The 24,936-nt window shown below is 34.5% G+C and overlaps 2 protein-coding genes, 1 long non-coding RNA gene and 1 other non-coding gene across 4 annotated transcripts; all 4 read right to left on the bottom strand.

Annotated features, from left to right (window-relative positions):
- Positions 1–4: 4 nt before the first annotated feature.
- Positions 5–76, bottom strand: TRNAQ-UUG. Its single transcript has one exon. It is a non-coding gene; the product is annotated as a tRNA-Gln (tRNA).
- A 662-nt stretch (positions 77–738) lies between these two features.
- Positions 739–3,289, bottom strand: LOC120085104. The gene is made up of 2 exons (XR_005483812.1): positions 2,580–3,289; positions 739–1,134 (listed from the first exon to the last, which is right to left on the bottom strand). It is a non-coding gene; the product is annotated as an uncharacterized LOC120085104 (long non-coding RNA).
- A 955-nt stretch (positions 3,290–4,244) lies between these two features.
- Positions 4,245–6,942, bottom strand: LOC120087000 (exocyst complex component EXO70B1-like). Its single transcript, XM_039043842.1, has one exon. It carries the CDS (start codon positions 6,249–6,251, stop codon positions 4,245–4,247), a length of 2,007 nt encoding a protein of 668 aa, XP_038899770.1. The 5' UTR covers positions 6,252–6,942.
- A 1,562-nt stretch (positions 6,943–8,504) lies between these two features.
- LOC120087001 lies at positions 8,505–12,048 on the bottom strand. The gene is made up of 8 exons (XM_039043843.1): positions 11,800–12,048; positions 11,344–11,590; positions 11,149–11,211; positions 10,816–10,949; positions 10,507–10,544; positions 10,372–10,417; positions 9,769–9,933; positions 8,505–9,023 (listed from the first exon to the last, which is right to left on the bottom strand). The coding sequence occupies exons 1-8, from the start codon at positions 11,933–11,935 to the stop codon at positions 8,845–8,847; spliced, it is 1,008 nt and encodes a 335-aa protein (XP_038899771.1). The 5' UTR covers positions 11,936–12,048; the 3' UTR covers positions 8,505–8,844.
- Positions 12,049–24,936: the final 12,888 nt, after the last annotated feature.

The following is a 24,936-nucleotide window of genomic DNA, read 5'->3' as shown; positions in this document are numbered from 1 at the left end:
CAAAAGGTCCTACCGGGAGTCGAACCCAGGTCGCTGGATTCAAAGTCCAGAGTGCTAACCACTACACCATAGAACCAATTGTTAATTGTTTGCTTTTTCTAAAAGAATTCAATGAATAAAATATCTTTTTCTTTAGTAGACAAGTTATTTTGTAGTTTCATTTTCGTTTCCTTTTTCACAAGAGTTTTTTCCCCTTTAAAACCACACCCCAGGCACCATCACAGTTAATCTCTCCATTTTTATTTATTTATTTTTTAGAATATTTTATTTGCAAAACCAAAATTTACACCTTAATTGTGACCGTCAATTTATATCAAGGATATTGTAAACAGTGTCATACATGTTTTTCATTCTTTATGATGTAAATGATATCGCGTAGTTCTTCGTGTCGTCCCATACACCACTTCAACCCCCAAAAAGATTAATTAAAAAAGCCAGGAGAGTAATTGAAATATATTTCATATTTGGTACAGTTTAACCCAAATCAACTTATTCTTATATTTCATAAATTAATGGATTGGTTAAATTACAAAATTAAACGTCTATAGAATTTGAAGATATTTAGAATTTAGTTTCTTAAAATATAGTTTTTATGGTTTGATAAGACTTCATAAATATGATTTGATAAAATTTTTCTAAATAATCCCTATAAAGATTTTATCAAACTATTTGGATTAAATTCTAATCATAAAATCATAAGGACTAAATTCAAACTTTCTTCGAATCATAGAGATCAAATTTACAATTTATCTCAACGAATTTACATAGACAGAAAAATATTACAAAATCCATCTGAATTTCCGAAAATTCTACATCTTTATGCTCGTAAGCTTTTCTCTGCTATTAACAGAACACAGATGAGCAAAGAGAAACAAACAAGAATACAACATGTCTTATTATTTACACCAGTAAATATTCACATTATACATGTTTTGAAGGTCACCCCATCTACAAGCATTTGATAGGAAATAGAAGGGAAGAAGAAGGTGGGTTGAAGATATTCCAAAATCAAAGTGAAGAATGGAGTTTGGTAGACGATGACATGGAGGAGAGGACGGTAATTAGGGAGGAGATGGAGCTCAACGCCACTTCTAAAACCTCTTGGGAACAGCTTTCGCTCACAATCTTCTTCACCTGAATGGAATATAAACCACCAAGCCTAAGGTTAAACTCAGACATCAAAGCAATGATTTACGAAGCATTATTACTATACAGATCAAGAATCTTGGAAACTAGAGTTCATTTCATCATACAGTTGAATTTAAACTGAACTTTGTTTTGCCTCCATCATTTTTCATAATGATAATTGTTATGAAATCAATAATCAAAGATAAACATAAAACATAAACAATAGAGAGTCGACTGTAGTTCATTAACAGTGTTGTGTCTATATCCACGGGCAGAAAGATCACATTTCATATTACAGAGGTGTCTCTAGGATTAGAGAGTTTATATATAGTGCACTCCTTTAAACACTAGCGAGAATCGGTGCTTGGTCATTTGGAGCACCAAATAATAGATTCAAGCTATTCTACCTATTATAAAAGTGTACGAGCTATCTTATTTTAAAGATATACATATTCAAAATCCAGACAATATCTTTATGATAAAAAGTGAAGGAGAAGACATGTAAAAGGCTACACAACTCACAAGTTTCAAATACAATGGTAAGGATGTGATTCTTTACTCATTCTTTTTCATTTCTTCATACTTGTCGAGTCAGTTGCTAGAATCATAAACCAGGCTATACGACAACATCAACCAGTATTTCACCAATTTGCATTAAAATAAAATGACCCGCAAACAATACAACACAAAAAGGAAACTGATAGACCATCAAGCCACTGACTCTACTCATTTTGACATACTGTAAAAGACTGATACCATCTTAACTTTCTTATACCATCAGAGATACCAATATATTATTTATTACTGTTGTTATTATTATTATTATTTTTTTGAGGCAAACAACCCAACAAACTACACCCTAACCTTCTCCTTACAAATGATGGAGAGAATACTATCTGACAAACTATCTTTCCCTGATCAAAGAACAATCCTAACCGGATGCCACAACTGCTAAAACTTGATGGTACATTTTCCTTAGTTCTTGTTCATGGTTCTGGGAGTTCTAAATCACCATTGCACTAGAGAAACAACATGCAATCTTTTGGTTGCATTTGTAAGAAAGGAGATATAGTCTCAATAAATGGCTAAGAGGTCCTGGGTTCAATTCATGGTGGCCATCTACCTAGGAATTAATTTCCTGCGAGTTTTCTCGACACCCAAATATTGTAGGGTCAGGCAGGTTGTCCCGTGAGATTAGTCGAGGTGTGCGTAAACTGGCTCTAACACTTGCGGATATCAAAAGAAAAAAAAAAATCTTTTGGTTGCACTAAGAAATTACAAAATACTAAAAATCATATTGATAGGATATTGTCTAACTAATAAGCCGTTAAGTAATAAGTAAGCAAGGTATGATAAATTGATTGAGAACAGCTATTCCATAACCATGAGGCAAATGCAGGAACAAGTATGGTTTCATTTCAAGATAAAAATTTCATAGGCAGAACTTTCACCTCATCGAGGTAACCCTGTAACGTGGTTATCTTCTCCAAGTAATCTTGGTCCTCTAAAACTGTACCAATAATCTGAAGATCATCTGAGACTTTAGCTTCCATTCAAGCGTATCCTGAAATTTGACTGGAAGCAGCACCAAATTTCACTACTGTGAAACAATTGTACTGTGATAATGGTCAAGGTGCGTGCAATGCTATGCAAAAATATTAGACTTCAGAATGAAGTTTTTCCCTAATTACAAGAAGTGCGGAAGCACAGAACAAGAACAAACACAGAAAATAACCATATAACCTAATTAGCTCGAAGAAAAGTGAAAACAACATTAGTATTCAGGAGTCATGGCTACAACTTCCGATCAAGCTCATATAGCACATTATTGGTACAGATAAGAAACAAAACGCCCAAGTCGTCCAAAAGCGAAAAGAATTCAATCGGTTGGAACAAATTCGAAGCAAGCAAAGCCATGTTTCTGTAATCTGCATCGGATGTTAAAGATAATTCAGAAACGAAAGAAACAACACCACCTTAATAGAGAGCAGAGTGGTAAAATAACAGAGCGATGATAGCCGTAGTCGTCGGGAGTTTGTCGGAATTTCTTCAAGATTGGCTGCGGTGAAGTGGGAGGGAAGGTTGTATTGTACTAACGACGCGTCGGCTGCCGTTAAATTGGGCTCCGACCTATGTTATAATTATCACAACCCATTGGGGGACGACATGTCGTCCGCAAAGTGAAGCTTGGCTTTGGCTATGCATGAAAGGGTAAATAAATAGGGCTATCAAGTCAAATTGTATGCGTATTTCTTAAGTGGTAACTCAATACCAATTATAATTTACAATAACTTTTTTTAATGAATTCGCGTAGTAATTAATATCTCAAATGTTTGTTTTCAAATTTTTTACTACTAAAATAAAATAAACGGATATTCGTTGAACGCAATAGATTAAGAAAATATAAAACAATTTGCATATCAAATGGGTCTTAAAGTATTTTTTGTAGCAACTACTTTAGCTAACCACCGTCACCACGAACTTATAACAAAAAGATAAGCTCGCTTACATTCTTCGAAAAGGTCATGAAAGGTTAGTACATTGTTCGTATTGTTTTATAATGTATAATATTAAATATAATGCTTGAAAGACTCAATTCAATTCCAATAGTCAAGTCATCACAATGAAATGAGTTAATGCATCAAACTTCAAGCTTTTGTAAGTAGATAATTCTAACGGAATATTACATAAGAGGTTGTCCAAGCACATTTCAACCAAATAACTATTGCTCCAACTATAAAAAATTCAAGTCCTTATTTAGAATAGTTCAAAATACCAAATTCTAGTACACCCATGGAAATACAAACAATTATTTTTCAATTAGCAACCGGTAGAATGATCATTTTTTAAGTTAAACAACAAGTGAGAATGGAGGATTCGAACTTTCGACCTCTTGTTGATGATATGTGCTCTAATCAATCGAGTAAATTGAAATTTCAGGTTTTTACTATATTTTAAGTACAACAAGTGGGATATGAGAATTTAAATATCCACCAAGTACAATTACCGATGAGGTATGCATGCAAGTTAGATTTGCAAGTAAATTACTTTAATTTAACAGTAATTTATGTCATTTACATGCATTTAAATATTTAATGAGACTAAAAGATATAAAGTCATATAGCAGTGACAGACGCACGAAACTGATTAGTAACAAGGCTCTTAATTTTGGTAATGAAGCGAGTATGGGTCTGACCACTGCTTATTTGCATACTCGACTTTGGGCGAAACAAAGAGCTGATCATACTCCCCATACTCTCTGCAGTATATTTCAAATACTTTGCTGCGCCTTGATCTTGTTCGATCAAAGCCTCAAAATTTCTTAAATAAACTGGCACAATCGCCTGCACTAAAAGCATGCAAATTCTCTCTCTCAACCCCTCATCTGAAATTACCCATTTCGATTGCCTTTTACATGTTTGTTCAAATGCCTGAGAGAACTTTTTTACCCTTTTCTTCAACAGATCATTATCTTCCCATTTCTCGCCTTCAAATGGAAGCTCACCCTTTTGATTTAGAAGGCTGAGAAGCTCTCCCCAGCTTTCTTTAAGGTAAAGTGCTGCGTAATATTCCTTGTATTGGTTGTGTGCGTTTAACCATTCATCTCCCATCATTTCGCCTAGTTTTGAACCTTTTAGATTGCTAAAATGGCAGTGATTGTTCATCATGAAATAGTAGGACTTTGACATATCTTGGTATGCTTTTGCCCATGTATCTAGATTTAAGGCAAGTTCTTTTATGATTAGATAAATCTGGTTCTCTAGAAGATTCTCTTGACATGTCTCTTGCTCCCAGCTTTGATGGATGATTAAAATCTGGTTTAGGATTGGTTTGTAATGGTTCCCAAGTAGCTTGTTGCAGTAATCAGTGACAAAGCTTACCAAGCTTGGAATGCCACCATCTACTGGAGGAGTACTCTGTCTTTGCAACTCAATTTGGACTGGAAGTTCCGAGAAAACCTCGCATATGCCGTTTACAACTCGTTTTACGAGATCCCTTGTTATGGCTTGAATCTCTGTGCAAGCTTTCCCACCAAACAACTTGTTAACGTCTATCCTTAGGTTGTCTAGAACCAAGAAAATGTCTAATAGGTTTAAGAGCTTGATGGGATCCTTCTTTGTTTGGGTGACTTTCCTCCCAAATTGAAGGAGAGAGATAAATCCAGATTGTGATGCAATCTTAGCGAAACATCTGGTCCCAACTTCGGATTCGATCTTCTCAAATATATCATTGCAGAGTTTACATTCAGGCTCATATAAATGCTTCACAGCAAGCTCAAGATGCTTGCTCCATCTGTTGATATGATCTTCAATGCTCTGCATGTTGCTCAAGTCATCGACTGACGTTTCAAGATAATCCAAACCAAGATTTCTTAAACTCAGTTCAGCATTCGAACTTCGAACTTCGACGTATATCAATATGCAGTTTTCAGTTCGATCGTTGGCTTTCAGTCTAGTAAGAATTGACTGTAATTCTTGAACTACAGATTCTTGCAATAGTGAGAAACCAATGAAGCCTTGGTTTTCAGGTGAAGCAAGATGAAGAGAGACGCTATGGTCTCTCAATAACCTCTTGAACTCAAATTCAAGCTTGTTCAATGCAAAATCAAGAGGCCCTCCATTAATACGAGCATTGTTCTCAACTGTCTGCAACTCACGAAGAATTGCCAATGAGTTTTTGACATTGAGAAGACGTTGATCATTGACAATTGCGTTGTCTTCAATAAACCGAACAATTCCATCCAACCATTGAATTGTAAGGTAGCAATTATCAGCAAGAAATTCAAGTGCTTCTTCAAATCGTTTCATGATGGAGAGGTAATTGGAGAGTTGAGAACAAGAATCGGCCATGAGTGAGTTCTGAAGTTCAGAAACAGTGTTGAAAACATTAAGAAGCGCAGTTGCAAGCCCAATGGCATGATCTATCTGATCGCCAACAGCAAAAGAATTACATTTCTGAATCTGAACGAGCTTGGCTTCCAAATTTGCGAGCCTTTGAGCCTTGTCTCTCAATCTTGGTCCAGCATTGGCCAATTTAAATGCAACATCTCTTGACCTTTCAAGGCCAGTTTTCAAGAGCTGTCTAGCTGCAACAAGCTTCCCAGTGGCTTCCATCTCGTCCATTGACAATGGAATAACAGGTTCAACTACCACTTGAGCTTATATATTGTCTAACTTTTTTTTTTCCCTGCTGATTTGAGTTAAAAAATTGTTGTCTGGTTTCTTCAATGTCACTTCTTTCACTTTTTCTTCACCAAACTTAACAATCTGGGAAATAAAAAGGCTGCCATTTCAAACCAAACCTCACTTGCGAAAAATAAACAGTGCAAAATCTCTCACCCACCGTAGGATACAAGTTCTGATCAACTACCTTTTGTCTGTGCATGTAAAAGTAAAGAAATCAGTCTTCAAACTTAAGAAATTTCTATTCATCTGGTTAGAGACATAAAAGAAACTGAAGCAGCAACCAACCACCCATGAGAAAACTCCTAAAAGAGATTAATGTCAAAGAATGTTTATAATAATCCCTTCATTCATAAAACACTCTGAGTATATGAATTAATTTCGTCCTGCCCACCTGATTTTCAACATTTGACTTGGTCAACCTAAGAATTCAGCTGGTAATTGATAAAATAGTATAAACTGTTCTGCTACTATTTTCCTGGAGAATGATTTAAAATTCAATGACATTATGACCTCAGCATGCGAGTCAGAAACTTCTAGAGTTAACTCCACTTGAAAAGAGAAGGGTAAAACACTTCATGTTAAAGTTATTCTATTTTACTGTTTTGATAATGACTCATCAGAAATCAATGCTGAAGTACAAAGTTCGTGGCTTCTTTAAACTCATTTATGTTTCTACTTTGCTAGAGATCTCTCCTATGGTATGATTGGATACCAATTACAACAGGGATTTTGGAGCCTCAGTACAATATTATGAAACTATTAGAACCCATGAAAATTTAGAAAACTTTCTAAAAATTATATGAACAAATTAAAAAGGTATATATTTAAATTACAATATTGGCTCATATGGTTGTTTGTATAGTTTTAAAAGTTTCAATTTTTCTATTTAGTTTTGGTTGTTGATTTTAGAAGTTTCAGTTTAATCTTTATAAGTAGTTAAGCCTCATAAATCATCCTTAAATTATCTTTTACCTATCCAAACACCTACTCATTTTTTGTATCTAATATAGCGAGGCCACATCAACTCATTGGATGTAAATAAAACATGGTAGCCTCGTTTTTTTCAGTTCAACAAGAGTGAAGTGGATATATTTGACCCTTTAGTTCAACTATGCTCAAGTTAGGTACGTCGGTTGTTTAATAGAATAAACAATAGATTTGACCAAACCATATATAGATCCAATTGAAGCTATACTCAAATCCTAGGAATGGAAAAAGATAAGTTTTGAAACTGTGAGGACTAACTTGACATTAAGCCGGAAGTCAAAATTGAAATTTTAGAACTATAGGATTTTTTTAAAAAAAAAATATATATATATATATATATATATATATCGTTTTTGAGTAGATTCAAACTATATGCCTTTAGTCATTTGGGTATATTCAAGTTGGTGCGCAACATACAAGGCATATAGCCCAAATTCAGTACTTTACCTATAAATATTTTGTCTGTTGAATCAACATGGGAATCCACGAAGGGAAGAAAGCGTGGTTAATAATGATTAGATGATTAGATGATCATATTTATTGTGGTCAGTGGCAGAAAAAAGAATCTCGATGTTGTGTATGTTTTTAGAGTGATATTTGAATTGAAAATGTAATTACCGAAACAGAACATAGAGAACTTAAAGAGACCTAAGGTAGTCGATGTTAGTTGAGCAGAAAACAACAAATCCTCGGCAGCCTAAAAAACAAACATATCCTGCCTTTAGTTTATGCCTTGTGGAAAACACTAAGCATAATTTAAATTAAATTATGCATTAGGTAATGTATTATAAATTATATAAATCTTTTTTAACATAAAACATAATAAATTAAAAACAATTTATTGTCGAATAATATTTAGTGGATAATTATAGCTATTTTATGATTTATAAATATAATATCAAATACATTTTTAAACAAGTATTTAAATCAGAATTCAATTTCTGAATATGCTATCAAAAAAACATGAAATACAGCTTTACCTTTATTGAATCCCTTGTTTTCAATTTTCAATTTTCAGATTTCCTACCAAACAAGTCCTAAGCATCCGACAATTACAGAACTGCCAGAGTTCGAGGATGAATCTTGAGCCAACTAAATCAGCCAACCGGGCAACCCTGGCAATTTCAAATTCAAGTGACCTTCTCAATTACTATTTTGTTCTCTATTGAAAAAGTTATTATTTTTAGCATAACAAAAGGAAAATGGAAGGTGAATTAATGTTACATGTGATTTTTTTCATTTCTGCTTAAAGCAATTTTGACTCGAAGCCTGACTATAGCTCCATATTTCAGGCAGATCAGCGTCTTTATCCAAGTTAATTATATTTACAGTCAGGGTCTCCATATTTCAGGCAGATCAGCGTCTTTATCCTAGTTAATTATATTTACAGTCAGGGTCTCCTTCACCTTCACCGCTTGTTCTTGAATACACTTTTCATACAAACCTAATACTTCAGAGTTGTCAATGGATTATCTTTTACCTATGAATTACAAAAATGCATCTTTACTTTTCTTAAAAGGAAGAGTTGAATAAAATCCATCAGCTATTGCTTCTGGACTGGACTTTCACTGTAGTCTTTGATCATCAATATTTCAGCACATAATTTCCGTGGCACCTGTTCCAGAGCTTTTCCTTCTTGCCATGCCTGGCCAACTAACACTCCGGGTCCGAGATATCGAACATATACTACAACCTGATCGTTGAAAGGATATAGATGCTTGGCTGCAAGATGAAAAAATAATAATAATAGTAATAAATAACGATAAATACACAGAGTATCAAAAATTTGGAAAACCAAAGAGAAGCATGGCGCGTGATAAATGAAATGTCGCAAATTGTGAAATGTACGTAACAAGGGTATTTATAACCTCAAATGAAGAACATCCTTCACAATCGCAAATTCATGAGTGTAACTCCAAAGATGCAAACCATCTCCCAAGTCACTAATTTGGTCCCTAATGGTAAATAGTGATAGGACTTATTGCAAATCGTTGTGCCGTGGAGTAACCCACTACCTTAGAAGCAAAATGGTGCAATCTTGGTGCTAAAATGCAAAAAGTCGGTTGCTCTCAAAGGTTACACAACACCTGATCTCAGGCGTGCACTTGTCGGAGAAAAGATTGGAATTGGATGGAAAATAACTCATAAATGTCAACACAAAAAATAAGATAGGATGAAAAAGATGAAGAAACACACTAATGACTAGAAACACACTAAAGACTTCATATACATATGGAGCTTATGTTGCAAAGACCTTGAAACTTCATAGTGAGCCTGAGAAAAATAGAGGCATGGAAACCTAACAGTTTTTTCAGTTATCATTTCTTTCAAGAAAAATATTCTGGTTACAATTAACTTGCATAGATAACATAAGATTGGGTTGAAATCGTATCATGGAATAACCAATGCATTTTATGAGGTTTCATCAATATGAATAAAGACATGAAAAATGATTTTGGTGTCATACCGGGAGCCGGAAAGCCTGCAGGGTATTCATGAATATCGAACAACCCATCACCAAATTCATATGCCAAATCACAAGGATGTTCGGTTGACATCACTTCCTTAAGTTGTTTCACCTCAAAGTACAATGGACTAACAGAATTTGCAAATCCAGCCAATAAGGACATGCCTGATTTGTGAAATGTAAAATGTTAGCAACATTGAAACAGAAGGAAATTTTTAGTGGCTTAGTAGAACTAACATAGGTAATAGGCACCATCCATGTTAAGGTTTGATCATCAAATAATTCGTTTTCATTTTCTAAAAACAACATCAAACAGACAGAGGAATGAGGTTGTGACAATTGGATCTTTCTCATCATGCATGTTCAAGGACACAGATGCACATCCTATCGATATAGTGATACGTCAAAATAGTCCTATCTAACCAATGTTTACGAACAAAGAAAACGAGGATGAAATAAACTTATAAAATGTCAACAGGATAATGGATAATGGATCAGCTGGCTTCATTCGTGTTTTAATGCCATGAAATCTGTCGTTTTACTGAGTTACTAATGTCATAAAAGGAGAAGAACGTATAGTTTCCAAAGGTCAATAGACTTTACCAATAATCCGCCCATATGTCTTTCCATCCTTGCAAGAAAATAATGCCTAATAAAAAAGGAGATGTAAATAGATAGATCCCATTGTACTGTACATTCGAAAGAAGAAAAGGAGGACAAAGATTTGATAAGTTTCACCTTCTTGAAACGATTAATCCAACCAATAGGTATTTGTCCTATTCAAGAAATTAAAAATCAAAGTTGTCAGGCTTGCATGATATAATCATAATTTTGAGGAAAAAGATTAACTAAAACCTTGAATATTTGAACATCAAATCAGTTCCTAAAAAACACCACCCCTTTACAAATTTCACTCTTTCTTGTCCAGTTGTACTTCATCAGATCATTTTCCTTATACAGAGAAAGAATCTTACAAATTAGGACACACAATTTCTAAGCTTTCCACACAATAACCTAGGAATTTTATGCATGTAGTGAACTACTTGCCTCCACTCTTCAGGCAGTAGTAGTATTCAAGAACCATGCCATCTTCATTTTGCAACAAACTAGATGCCATTTTTTTTAATAACTTTGGATCCTCATATCGTGTCCCAGCTATTCCCCAAGCCCTTGATATACACCTGCATTATAATTATATTGCTAGTTTCAGAATCCCCAAAATCCTAACAGAACTTGAAAGTTAGAATTCTGTTCTTGCTGATATAGTTCCCAACCAAATTAGAAAAAATATATATTCCAATCAAGAAAAAATTGCATTAATGAGGAAGAAGAAAGAGCACAAACAACTCTACAGGCATTACAATGCTTCATATGTGTAACCTAGGGGTTAGGAGTTGCAAAAGTCTATGACGTCGTTCCTCAGGAATATCTTCAATCTTTTTCCTGTCAATCATACAAAAATTATACTTCAGAAGAACCACTGACCATTACAAATTTATAGTGATTGTAATCAATTTATGGATGATATGAAAACAAACAGAAGCCAATTGGGAAAGTTTTGAAAGAAATTACTACCAAAGATACGCAGCAGGATTATAAGAAGCAAGGTCTAATGGTATAAGCTCCTTAGGCGGATCTAGAAAGGTTACTACATCTTGTTCATCTAGGTACTGTATCTTCCCGTTCGGAAGCAATTCGTAAGGCTCCTCATCCCACGCAGAAGATGCTTGCTCCCTCTCCCTCCCTCCCGCTATCGCGGCGACGACCACACAACCAGGTGACCGTACACATATTCCACATCCGTACCATCCGATTCCCAGCCCTACGAGACGAAAAGAGGCAGAAATTTTAGAAATCTAACACATGAAATTCTGAAACGTAGACAGGAGAAAGAAATATTAATTGGAAAAAAAGGTTGTGAGTTCATTCCAATGGATTTTCCGGTTTGATTGACGGGAAATACGAGGGCCAAGGAAGTGGTGAAATCAAGCAATGGTGTCAATTCGACGAGAGAGAAGAAGATGAACTGACCTTTGGAGTTCGTAAAGCAGAGACGCCGGCGCGGTGTGTTGAAGGTGTTGATTTGGTGGGGAAATGGGATACAGCAAGTCCCTGGGGAAATCTGAACAGAACTACTCGAAGCTGCCATTGCCTTCATCTTGTTCATGCCTTATTGATTCTAATTCTACGGTTATTTGGTTTACTGCTAGTGCTAAACAAGTGAAGTCGAGTGATGACTATTAGAAACTTTTACAACTTACACACTTCTACTAATGCAAAATCTTAATATAAGCATCTTTGACGTCCTGCGTCGAAACATCAAACTTCACTTCTTAAATTATTACTGATTCTTCATCTAAAAGCATTTTGAAAAAACAAAGGTGAAACAAACATTCATGAAAATAAAACAGTTTTCGTATCACACTTTGAAATTCATTTTTTTTTCAAAACTTTTGAAAATAAAAAATTAAATCATTGCCAAACTATACTTTTGAAGATCTTTCAAGCAAATAAAACTTAAAACCAAACGTTTCAAGCTAATACTTTCAAAGTGTCTTTCAACAAGACCAGACGATTCCAATAAACTTTTAAACCCTATAATAAACAAAACTTTCGTACTTTTTAAAATATTAATCTTCCAATACTTTCAATCAAGTAAAACTTTTTTCCGATCAATATTTTATATAGCTTTTGATCATTCAAAACTTTAAAATATAGAATAGGAAAGATACGAGTTGATAAATGGTTACCTGTTGGCAACACCAGTAGTTTTGAACAACAGAAATTTCGATTAATAACTTACCAAAACAACAAAAATATTGATTAACAACCAATCGGAATAACAAAAATGTCGATTAACAACCAACCAAAACAACTGTCGAATTACTTAAATGTGAGACCATGTGAGTGCAATACATACATTTCTTCTCTCTCCTTTTTATGATAAGAGATGATTTCCTTGATATAATTAAAATCTGAAAATCCAATACATAGGAAACCAATCAAATGGTATATAAAAAGATGTTTCTAATTAGCAATAAGGAAAGAAAAACTATGGCTTTTCAAAGCTGGTATGTATTTACACCCAAAAAAAAAAAACACTATAAAAGATGGTGGATTCTAACAATTCCTTTGATGTCTTGTATTTTTCCCAGTAGATTTGAGTGTTTCTTTCATACCATAAGCCTTTTAAATTTCATATTTTTACCCCAAAACTACATGTTTTGTTTTGAATGCTTTTGATTGATTTGATTGGGGTTATCCAAATGTGTCAATGTTTGTGTTTTGGGGATTGTATGATGTCACACCACTCCTTAGATTACCCCCTTAACCCAAGAAGAAATATAAGGACAACAATTGTCAACCCTTTTGTGACAACTACTATCCAACTACACTCTGTAACATGTACTTTTAGCACCTTGCAACCTGATAAACATTTCAATACTATAACTGTTTCAAGCACCACCTCATTAAAACTTGATAACACATGTGCTACCGAACTACTATTCACTTACATTCACATAGCAGTTAAACTAGTAATAGATGTTATAATTACATTCCTCGTCTCAAAGTTTCTACCCAGATTTCCATGATATGTACAAACAAAACCATAGTTAAACAGACATGGTGAACCACCTAAACGCTATTCTCTGGAGAAATTCTGGATAGTGATTACTGGCAGATCTACTCGGCTTCAAGACATTGACCATTACCTAGAGAAAGAAAACATATGAAAGAGTGAGCTTAAAATGCTCAGTGTGTGACTATCTTAAATAAAGCATGTTTTAAATCATAAGTAACATGAACATGCTTATCATTGAACATTTATAAAATCATAGTTAGGGTTTTGAAAATGAAACTGGAATCGTAAAAATACATCACGTAAAAATCCTGAAATAAAACTCATTAACATCTTTCTGGAAAACACCACTACTCCACTGCCTGAACATGTGGGAGAGCCCTTTTGCTCAGTCCTTAATAGAGAGCCATTTTGCTTGATCTCATCAACGTCAATAATATAGTCATACGTGCACGTAAAAATGAACTGGGTCCTGACCACCTTACCATACCTTCAGTGTCAAGGATTCCTAGCATAACTGAAATCTGGGTACCTTACCGTACCTTCGTTACCAACATTGGAGTAGGGTCCATACAAGCCACAAAACATTTATGCACATGGCAGAATATATATTCATTTAAAACATTCCTTATAGTTTCAATATCATCACATGGTGTCTTCTAAAACAATAGGCATACTTATAAAATTCCTTGATTAAACTATAACATGCTATAAAACATGGCATAGGCGTACTAAAAATCGCATGCTAAATTCATAAATATCTTCATCTTTTGAAACATGGATCATACGATCAACATTAATTAAAAGCATACGTCCATTAAAATACAATATGAAAACTTCATGTAAACTGCCTATGCGAAACATCCATAAAACTGTCTTTGGAAAACATTTATTAAAACTTGTCACTCACTGTCTTAAGCTACTTATCCAAGGAGTCTGTAAGCCTCTCCTACTAGCATCTTCCTTGTAATAAGAAGAGGTCCCTTGGTTAGTATCAATAGCTCCCTTCAGAGCTTAACATAATATTTAACTTAACATTATCGCATATCATCATTGCATCATAATTGAGTTCATCGTAACCCTTATACTTAGCCATTTTACCTTCTTCTTGTTTAGAGGTTAATTTCCTCCTCTACAAATCGCTTGTAAGTACAGTTCGGCCAATTTACCGTTTTGCCCCTGTAGTTACATCTAACTTCTTAAGTACCAATGATTCCTCTAATGAACAATAGATCATAGTCTCACTATGATTAAACACTTCTTGGGTCAACAGGGGGTGTGGTGCCACATTGTTCAAGCCCCAGAATCAACCCTTAAGGGAGCAATTTATCTACTTACCCCTGTATCGGGGAAGGAGTGAATTCCATCTTGTGTAGATGAGTTCCTAGCTCTCCAATCAGACGAATCCCCAAAATGGTAGGTTTGTTGAGTCAGTGATCTGGCCATTCTCACCCATGCAAATCAAATGACCACCCTCATAAACAGAAGTTCACGACTCACTCAGGATTAAGGTCTTGTTACCTGTGGTCATTCTAGTGAAATGAAAGTATCAATTATGAACGACATTATATAACGATACTAAACATTCTGTAGTCTGGTCTTATACAAACTCCTTTGTATAGAATATCTCTGTTCGCACGTCTAATACATGAATGATCAGGATCAGATCATTTGAAGTACTTTATAACATTTGTAACACCTACAAAGTGGGCCACACTCGTAGTGTCACCAGGATAAGGTATCCCTCCTTATCCATATACTACAGACCATTTAGGTTATCACTTAAAACACGATCCACTTGTATGTCTCCACATACATGTTTAAGTTACAATGATAACTATGGATCTTAGTTTATTAGTTTATGGTTAATGTAACTAAAATATCAAATATTTCATAGACTGAAGTGAATAGAATATCATATATTATATATCACAAAATGTTTGTTCATACAAGTGTTTACAAACTATAAGACCTTACGAGATTTAGGGCATCAATCCCAATAATCTCCCACTTGTCCTAAAGCTAATGGGGTGTGCAAGTAAGCAAATTACAAGTACACGAAACAATAAACTAAGGCACAAACGCCTAGTACAAGATCTCTCACTTGCCCTAGTCCAGCTGTGGTCTGTCCTATAGACCCATACTCTACAGGTGACCTTTAAACACTGTAGTCGTGAGGGCCTTCGTAAAAGGATTAGCAACATTGTGCTTCGAAGCTGTCTTCGTGACAATCATGTCCCCTCGATGCACAATCTCTCAGATGATATGGTATTTATACTCAATATGCTTGTCGCGTTTATGAATCCGAGGCTCGCTGGAATTCGCCACAACACCACTATTATCACAATAAAGGGTGATGGACCTAGACATATCTGGAACAACTTCCAGATCAGTCAGGAACTTCCTAAGCCAAACGGCCTTCTTAGCAGCTTCACAAGTCGCTACATACTCAGTCTCCATGGTGGAGTCCGCGATGCACCCCTACTTGGTGCTTCGCCATACTACAACTCATTCTTAAAAGTAAACACTAATCCTAAAGTGGATTTTCGAGAATCCTTATCAGTCTGAAAATCAGAGTTTGTATATCCTATAAGGATCAAATCCTGAGAACCATACACAAACATGTAGTCTCTCGTTCTCCGAAGATACTTGAAGATNCCGAAGATACTTGAAGATGTTCTTGATGGCTGTCCAATGACCCTGTCCTGGATTAGACTGACATCTACTGATTATCCCCACTGCGTAGCAGATGTCAGGTCTAGTACATAACATCACATACATCAAACTGCCAACTACAGATGCATAGGGGACCCATCTCATTTTCTTAACCGCTTGAGGTGTCTTAGGACATTGTTCCTTAGACAATGTAACTCCGTCCCGAAAAGGAAATAGGTCCCTCTTGTAGTTTAGCATCGAGTACTTGATCAACATCTTGTCAATGTACGATGCTTGAGATTGTGCTAGAATTTTGTTCTTTCGATTCCGAAAGATCTAAATCCCAAGAACAAACTGGGTCTCTTTCAAATCTTTTATTTGGAATTGGGTCGCTAGCCAGTTCTTAACTGAAGTCAGTAAGCCTACTTCATTCCCAATGAGTAGGATATCGTCTACATATAACACTAGGAAAAGTACTGAATTGTTGATGATTTTCTTGTAGATACAAGGCTCATCAACATTTTGATCAAAGTCATAAGATTTTATTGCAGTATCAATCCTTATGTTCCAAGATTGAGATGCTTGTTTCAATTCATAAATGGACCTATTCAGCTTGCAAACTTTTTGCTCTTGACCTTGGCACTATGAATCCCCCGGGCTACACCATAAATGGTCTCCTCAAGATCATCATTCAGAAAAGCAGTCTTGACATTCATTATCCATATCTCATAATCATAATATGAGGCAATGGATAGGAGGATGCAGATAGACTTCAATATGGAAACAAGCGAGAAAGTTTTCTCATAGTCAACTCCCTCTACTTAGGTATAACCCTTTGCCACAAGTCTAGCCTTGAAGGTTTGCACCTTTTCAACAGCACCATTTTTTCTCTTGAAGATCCATTTACAACCTATAGGTTTAACCCCATCAAGTTGATCTACGAGATCCCAAACTGAGTTGAAGTACATAGACTCCATCTCGAGATTCATGGCTTTGACCCATTCATCTCTGTCAACATCCTCCATTTCCTTCTTGTAAGACAACGGATCCTCAACCTTGCCATCAACTACCATAGCTAGAATTTCAGTTAAATCCATATAGCGAAAGGTAGGTTTGCAACTCTTCCACTACATCGAGGTTCTCTCAATACTTAAGGTGGATTTGACCTACTAGATGAACCCATCATCAACTCTTGTTGAGGTAGTAGGCTCTTCAACAACTCTTGTTGAAGATTCAAGAGTTTCTTTGGAAAACTCATTCAACACAAATTTGCTTCTAGGACTATGCTCCCTTATATGATCCTCCTCAAGAAAAGTAGTGTTTGTCGATACAAACACTTTGTCTTCCTTAGGATCATAAAAATAACCCCCTTGTGTCCCTTTGGGGTAGCCTACAAATAGGCATAGCCTCAAACAGGGTTCCAGATTCTTAGAATTAGCCTCAATCACATGTGTTGAGCAACCCCAGGTGCGGAAGTGATGTAAACTAGCTTTACGACCGTTCCACAACTCCAAAGGTGTTCTGGCAACACTCTTGGAGGGAACACGGTTCAAGATATAAGTTGTATTCTATATTGCAAAGCCCCAAGACGAGTCTGGTAAGGAAGCGTGGCTTATCATCTACCGAGCCACATTCAACAGGGTTCGATTTCTCCTCTCTGATACACCATTCTACTGAGGCATACCAAGTGTTGAGAGTTGGAAAACGATTCCATGTTCTATCATATAGTCTTGGAACTCAGAATCTAAAAACTCTCCACTTCGATCAGATTGAAGCGTTTTAATCATTTTACTTAATGCATTTTCAACTTCAGCCTTGAACTCTTTGAATTTTTCAAAGGATTCAAACTTTATATCATATATCATTGAATTAATTTAATTATATCATATATAATCAAATTCCCTCTTGTTAATTTGGAGATTTCAAACTACCCAAAAACCCGATTCTCAACTTGAATCCATTGAGTTGCCAATGGGACCTTATGGACCTGTAGCTTGAAGCTCAAACAGTACGTGAATAACTGACTAAACTCTTTAATCACATTATCCACCATTATTAACTATCGAGCACTTCACTAAAGACCGACAACTGCATTCTTCGCATGACAGATATATTTCTGTGTCCATTGGATATAACGAATATCAACAATACGATAAACCTTCACAAATCACTCGTAAGTACAGTTGGACCAATTTACCGTTTTGTCCCTGTAGTTACATCTAACTCCTTAAGTACCATTAATTCCTCTGATGAACAATAGATCATAGTCCCACTTATTGGGGTTGATGCCCTAAAGTCTCATGTCCTGTAGTTTGTAAACAGTTTGTACGAATGCTTATGATGTATAATATATGATATTTTACTTCACTTCTTGATTTTGCGCAGTTGAATGTTTTATTTGCTTTTCCACAAACCAATAAACCTAAAATCCCTGGTTATTTGGATGTAACTTAAGCATGAATGTGGTGACATACAAGTCGATCATATCTTAAGTGATAACCAAAATGGTCTGTAATATATGGATATAGGTGGGAAATCTTATCCTGGTAACACTACGGATGTGGCCCGCTTTGTGGAATAGTCACAAGTGTTGTGACTTGTCATAGATGATCTGATCCTAATCATTCGTGTAATGGACATGTGAGCGGGGGCGTTCTATAGAAAGAGTTTGTATAAGACCTGACCACAAAGTATTAACGTTTCGTTATATAACACCATTCATGACAGAGACTTCACTTCACTATGATAACCATAGGTAACATGACCTCAATTCTGAGTGAGTTGGGAACTCCTACCATTGAGGGCGGTCCTTTGATTTGCATAGGTGCGAGTGGTCAGGTCGCCGACTCAAACCTACCACTTTGGAGATTTCTCTGATTTTGGAGCTGGGAACTCAACTACACAAGATGGAATTCACTCCTTCCTTGAAGCAGAGGCAAGTAGATAGATAGCTCCCTAAGGGCTGATTCAAGGCTTGAACGATGTGGTGCCATACACCTTCTCTTGGCTCGAGAGGTGTTCACACATAGTTGGACTATGTTGTATTGTTCATTAGGAATCAGTGGTACTTAAGAAGTGAGATATAATACAGGGAAAAATGGTAAATTGACCCAACTGTACTTACGAGCATCTGTGAAGGGTCATCGTACTCATGATTGGTTATATTTGATGGACACAGAAATATATCTGTAGTAAGAAGTTCAGTTGTTGGTATTAGTGGAATGTCTGGTAGTTAACGGATGGTGGATCTCGTGCTAAGAGTTTATTCAACTATTCACGTACCGTTAAGAGAGGGTGTGGCGCCTACATTGTTCAAGCCCTGGAATCAGCCTTTAAGTGAGCAATTTATCTACTTACCCCTGCATCAGGGAATGAGTGAATTCCATCTTGTGTAGTTGAGTTCCCAACTCCCCAATCAGATGAATCCCCAAAATGGTAGGCTTGTTGAGTTGGTGATCTAGCCACTCTCACCTCATGAAAATTAAAGAACCGCCCTCATAGGCAGGAGTTCACAACTCACTCAGGATTAAGGTCATGTTACCTAGGGTCATCCTAGTGAAATAAAAGTCTCAATTATGAACGACGTTATATAACGAGACTAAACATTTTGTGGTCTGGTCTTATACAAACTCCTTTGTATAGAATATCTCCGCTCGCATGTCTAATACACGAATTATCAGGATTAGATCATTTGTAGCACTTTACAACATTTGTAACACCTACAAAGCGGGCCACACACATAGTGTCGATAAGATAAGGTATCCCTCCTTATTCATATACTACAGACTATTTAGGTTATCACTTAAAACATGATCCACTTGTATGTCTCCACATACATGTTTAAGTTACAACGATAATCATGGATCTTAGTTTATTGGTTTGTGGTTAATGCAACTAAAATATCAAATATTTCATAGACTGAAGTGAATAAAAGATCATATATTATATATCACAATGTTTGTTCATACAAGTGTTTACAAACTACAGGACCCTACGAGATTTAGTGCATCATTAGACGGACATACAAGGGCATGAATTTCGTTTTCTTTATGATAACTGAAGGAAATTCGACATGAGGAAAACCTTGAGCGAAAGACCAAATTTCATTGATTATTGAATATAAAATTTATAGTAAACATACAAATAGAAATGTATTCAAGAATAAATTACAACATGCTTTTAGATGAAAAATAGGTTTCAAGAAACCTCACCTTTGAAGAATCTTTCTTCAAGTAATCCTTTGTACGAGCCACAACAGAACTCCTTCCTCGCGATTCTCCTTCTTCACGCACGGACACTACTAGTCGAGAACCTTCTGTATTCTCTTTTGGGATTAAAATGATTCAAGCAGGAGTTGTGGGCTTTGTTTGAATCCTTGTAAGAGGGAAAGATAATGAGAGGAAGAGAGGGAAGATTGTTCAGAGAACCTTTTTCTTTCAGAAAACTCTTCTTTCTGTGTGAAAACTTGGAAGAAGATGATCCTATGCAACCAACTTGAAAACCACGTTAGCTATTGAGAGAAAAATAGGAGGGAGTTATAACTCCTTCCTTTTATTAATTTCAAATAAATTAATAAAATAAAATAATATATATATATATATATATAAAATAACTATTTTATTATATGTATACACACTATATGTTATATCAAATATAACATATAGCCTATAATTTAATATTGCATCAAAAACAACATAAACTATAAATTTTATTCTCTCTCAATCATACATGGCATTTAATATAAATCACATTTAATATATTAAATCTATTTATATGAATCTCATCCATATAAATGATATTTGGATCATATCCAAATATTTTATTCCGCTCAATATAAATCATATTTATATTTAATTACATGAATCTCATTCATATAATTGGTATTTGAATCATATTCAAATTACTCTTATATATAATGTATCAAATACATTATAATTAATTCCCTCGATTAATTTGAGTACTTCAAATTAATTCAAGAATTAAATCCCTGTTGAGCTACGGTGGGGACCTTATGAACCGGTAGATTGAAGCTCCAATGGTACTCGGATAATTAATTAAACTCTTTAATTAAATTACCCAACACTCGTTGACTGTCAGTCACTCTACTAAAGAACGACAGTTGCACTCTTCGCACTACAGATAAATTTCTGTGTCCACTGGATATAACCAATCAACAACGCAATGACCCTTCACAAATTGCTCGTAAGTATAGTTGGGTCAAAATACCATGGTATTTTGTCCATTAGTTACATGTCTCCACATGAATGATCAGAATCAGATTGATCAGGATCAAATCATTTATAGCACTTTACAACACTTGTAACACCTACAAAGTTGGCCGCATCCGTAGTGTCACCAGGATAAGGTACTCAGACTTACCATTTAGATTATTATTTAAACAAGATCTACTTGTTTGTCTCTACATACTTGTTTAAATTACATGAAATAATCTCGGATCTTAAATAACACTTATTTTAACAATAGAGTTTACAAACTACAAAATTACAGGGAGATTTAGGACACTATTTATGAATCGATAATCCTATTTTTGTTCCATTTAAAAAACTTTCCAAGACGTTTTTTAATCTTGAACGGAAAAGAGGCCACCCGCTCACTCCTAAAACTCAGCAAGCAATTTTCCACAATATCTTTGCATTCATCAAATTGCACCCAGCCAAACAGAAAGTAAGGAAATGAAAAGTAAGGTTGTTTGATATTAGTCGAGTAAAAAACAACAAATCATGTTGGGTGTAGTTTATGCGTTATGGGGAACACCGAACAACCGAAGACCTGTATGGTAGGAGATCTTAAAACAAAAATTTGAAAAAAAAATGATTTAAAACATATTCTTATTTCATATTTCCAAATATAATTTTGGTACGAGATTTAAAAATTGAATTTTAGTACAAACAACCATAAAACTAGTTGTAATCATTCATTGAATATTAGCTTAACTATAAACTATTCTTTATTGATTTATGAACATGTTTTATATTAATTTTTTTTTATAATTATTATTTTTTAATATTATATATTTTATAATACATTACATAATATATATTTTAATTTCTTTTCAAGAAATGAATTAAGTTCATAACATGAAATATTGTATTTCGAATAGAATTCTCTATTTTAAAATTTAAAATTCAAAATCTAGATACACATATGTTTAGATCATATAATTCGAGATTGTCTACGCATATTTCTTAAATTTAGTCAATCTTAAAACATAAAAGAATTTAAAGGTGTGTTTGGTTTAAGTTTATTTTAAAAATAAGTTATTTTTAAAAAAAATTAAAATATTTGACAACTATTTAAAATAACTTTTGAAACATTTTCAAGGTGTATATAGTTTTTATAGTCAAAATAAGAATGAATTTTCTGAAATGGATCAAAACATGCTTCTAAATTCCGACCAACACCTGAAGCTCTCACCTGCCGACAGCATCAGAACTGCCCCCTGACGACTATCGGAATCGGAAAGCGATAATTAGGGCATATATCGAGGACGGGAGATAGAATCAACGGTCAACTAAATCAGCCGAGCAGAGGAAAACGACGGGGCAACCCGACCAATTTCAAATTCAAGGCGACTGGAATTAACACCTCAGACACCGCTTTCTTTGTTTCCTTTAGAAAAAGCAAATATTTTTAACACCAAGAAAGAAAATGGAAGGCAAATTAGTGCGCTAATTCGGAAGTGCACACAATCTTAACCCTAGAAACCGCTTAACAGATTTGACTCATTCCCAACCCCCTCCCCCACTATAAATTATGACTTCTTTTTTTTTCTACCAATTACATTTTTCCTATTTTCTCTAGCTTTTCTTAACAACCATTTAACTTTTTGACTTCCGACAAAATAAATTTAGTAAATTAGATCCATTGTCTAGATTTATTAAATTTACAAAAATACAAAAAAAAAACAAGTTCAACTCACGTGATACACTTAATACACTAGATAAATATTTGATATTTTATTGATATATACTTGACACTTTTGATACACTTAATATATTACTAGTATGCGCCTGATACACTATTGATACACATTTGATATACTTTTAATACACTATTGATAGACAATTGATGCACTTGATATTCTATTATACCTGATTGAAAATGACTAGTTATTTAATTGCTTTAAGAAAAAAACCATAAAAATCATTTTTTTGAAAAACACTTTTTCTCTAGTTATTCCAAATACAACCAAATTGTCAAAATGAATATATTAAACTGAGTGTTAGTGATCTTTAGGTTGAATCTTCCTGGCCTATTGTACATTTGTACTTAAAAATGAAAAAAACAACATCATTTAAAAAGGATAAAAACTACAGAAGGGACAAAAAATGTAGCAAATACAAAAATTAAACTGAGTAATGACTCATATTATTGCAAGCAAAAAACACAAAAAGTATACAAATGAATGAAAAAAATACACAATTGATATACTTTAAATGTGGTATATTAGTTGACTGATATATAAAAAATGTGGGTTTGTTAAAAGAGTAAAATTAGTATATAGAATAAACGAAAATTTAAATTTGAGAATTTTGCCATATCTACAATTTTTCATATGTTGAAGGCATGCCCCTAATTATACATTTTGAATTTGCCACTCATTACAAATTTTCTTAATTTTTTCGTATATTAAAAAAATAATCATTTAACTTTTAAATTTTTATTCATGGTTGTTTAAAAATATTATTTGAACTTAAAAAATATATCAAATGGATACTTTTGGTGATGTAAGTGGGTTTACGATGTTTGCAAGTGGTTTTGAAATTGTTAGAATTAGTTAGTCATATTCACGAATAGTTAAAACATGTCTTTTGTTATCTAAAATCCATATATTATTTAATTATATACTTTTAGATGTGATTCTATGGTCTTCATACTCTTCCTCTTAGTCTTCTAATTTTTATCTTTTTGATATGGCGCTACTATGATGTCCCTTCTCTCTTTTGCAAGGTTCGTGAAGTTTTAAATCCTTTGGATATCAGCATCTTCTCATTCATCGCTTATTAAAATTGGCATCGATGCAACCTTTTTGTCTTCGACTAACACATCCCTTCCAATTTTGACCTTGTTCGATGGACAATGAATTTAGTTGAATCTCTTGATCGTCAAGTTCCCCTTCCTCTGATCCTTAGTCCTCCTCTGACTATTGTGGAAGCCAACAGTTAGTCTATACCTCCCCATGGCTCCTTTAAGATGAATTTTGATGTAGTTGTCCTCAATAATGAGATGTAGATTTGAGCCATTTTTCATGACTCTAAGGGTGATATTATGCTTACTATGTAGAGATACTTTTCTTTGACGAGGTCAATTAAACTAGTCGAGGTGACAGCCATGTTTGAAGGTCTTTCTAGAGTTGTTGAAGCTGACATCTCCCCCCTTTGGACTAAAACTAATTCACAAATCTTATGAAATCTTTTGACTTGGAAAAATAGTTATGCAAAATGATTCAGGTGTTCTTTGATTCCATTCGTGATCTATACTAACGAGGATCCATTCACGAGTTTCTTTTGGCTAACTGCCACTGTAACTCTATTGCGTATGAGTTAGCTACCCACGCTCGAAGACTCTATCATTTGAAGATTTGGCTTGAAGACATTCCTCCATAGACGAATTCGACCTTTCGTTCTGACATGATTGATTTTTAGTTGCTTTTGTTTTATGTTGTATTTTTTTTAAAAAAATGTGATTTTATAGCATTAACATTGATTTTGAATCATTAAAGACATGTTTCATAGTAATTTAAAAATGATTTTAACTATTTCATTATCACTTTCAATCATGTCCTTAATTTCTTACTAATTTACTATTTTTTTATTAATCATCTCATTTTCAAAGTAAAATTTATGACTAACTCACAATATTTGAAAATTTAGAGGCCTCATGTACTTAGATTTAAAACTATGATATTTGTA

The sequence above is a fragment of the Benincasa hispida genome, chromosome 9 (assembly GCF_009727055.1).
Source record: "Benincasa hispida cultivar B227 chromosome 9, ASM972705v1, whole genome shotgun sequence".
NCBI classification, from domain to species: Eukaryota; Viridiplantae; Streptophyta; class Magnoliopsida; order Cucurbitales; family Cucurbitaceae; genus Benincasa; species Benincasa hispida.
This window is presented reverse-complemented; position numbering and strand designations above follow the sequence as displayed.

What these genes read in the sequence shown, in the direction of transcription:
- LOC120087000 (XM_039043842.1), bottom strand. Translation starts at nt 6,251, where the DNA reads ATGGACGAGATGGAAGCCACTGGGAAGCTTGTTGCAGCTAGACAGCTC.
- LOC120087001 (XM_039043843.1), bottom strand. Translation starts at nt 11,935, where the DNA reads ATGAACAAGATGAAGGCAATGGCAGCTTCGAGTAGTTCTGTTCAGATT. An exon ending in CTGCTTTACGAACTCCAAAG is followed by an intron (nt 11,591 to 11,799) that starts GTCAGTTCATCT and finishes TTCGTCTCGTAG; the next exon opens with GGCTGGGAATCGGATGGTAC. An exon ending in GGATTAATCGTTTCAAGAAG is followed by an intron (nt 10,418 to 10,506) that starts GTGAAACTTATC and finishes CTTTTTTATTAG; the next exon opens with GCATTATTTTCTTGCAAGGA.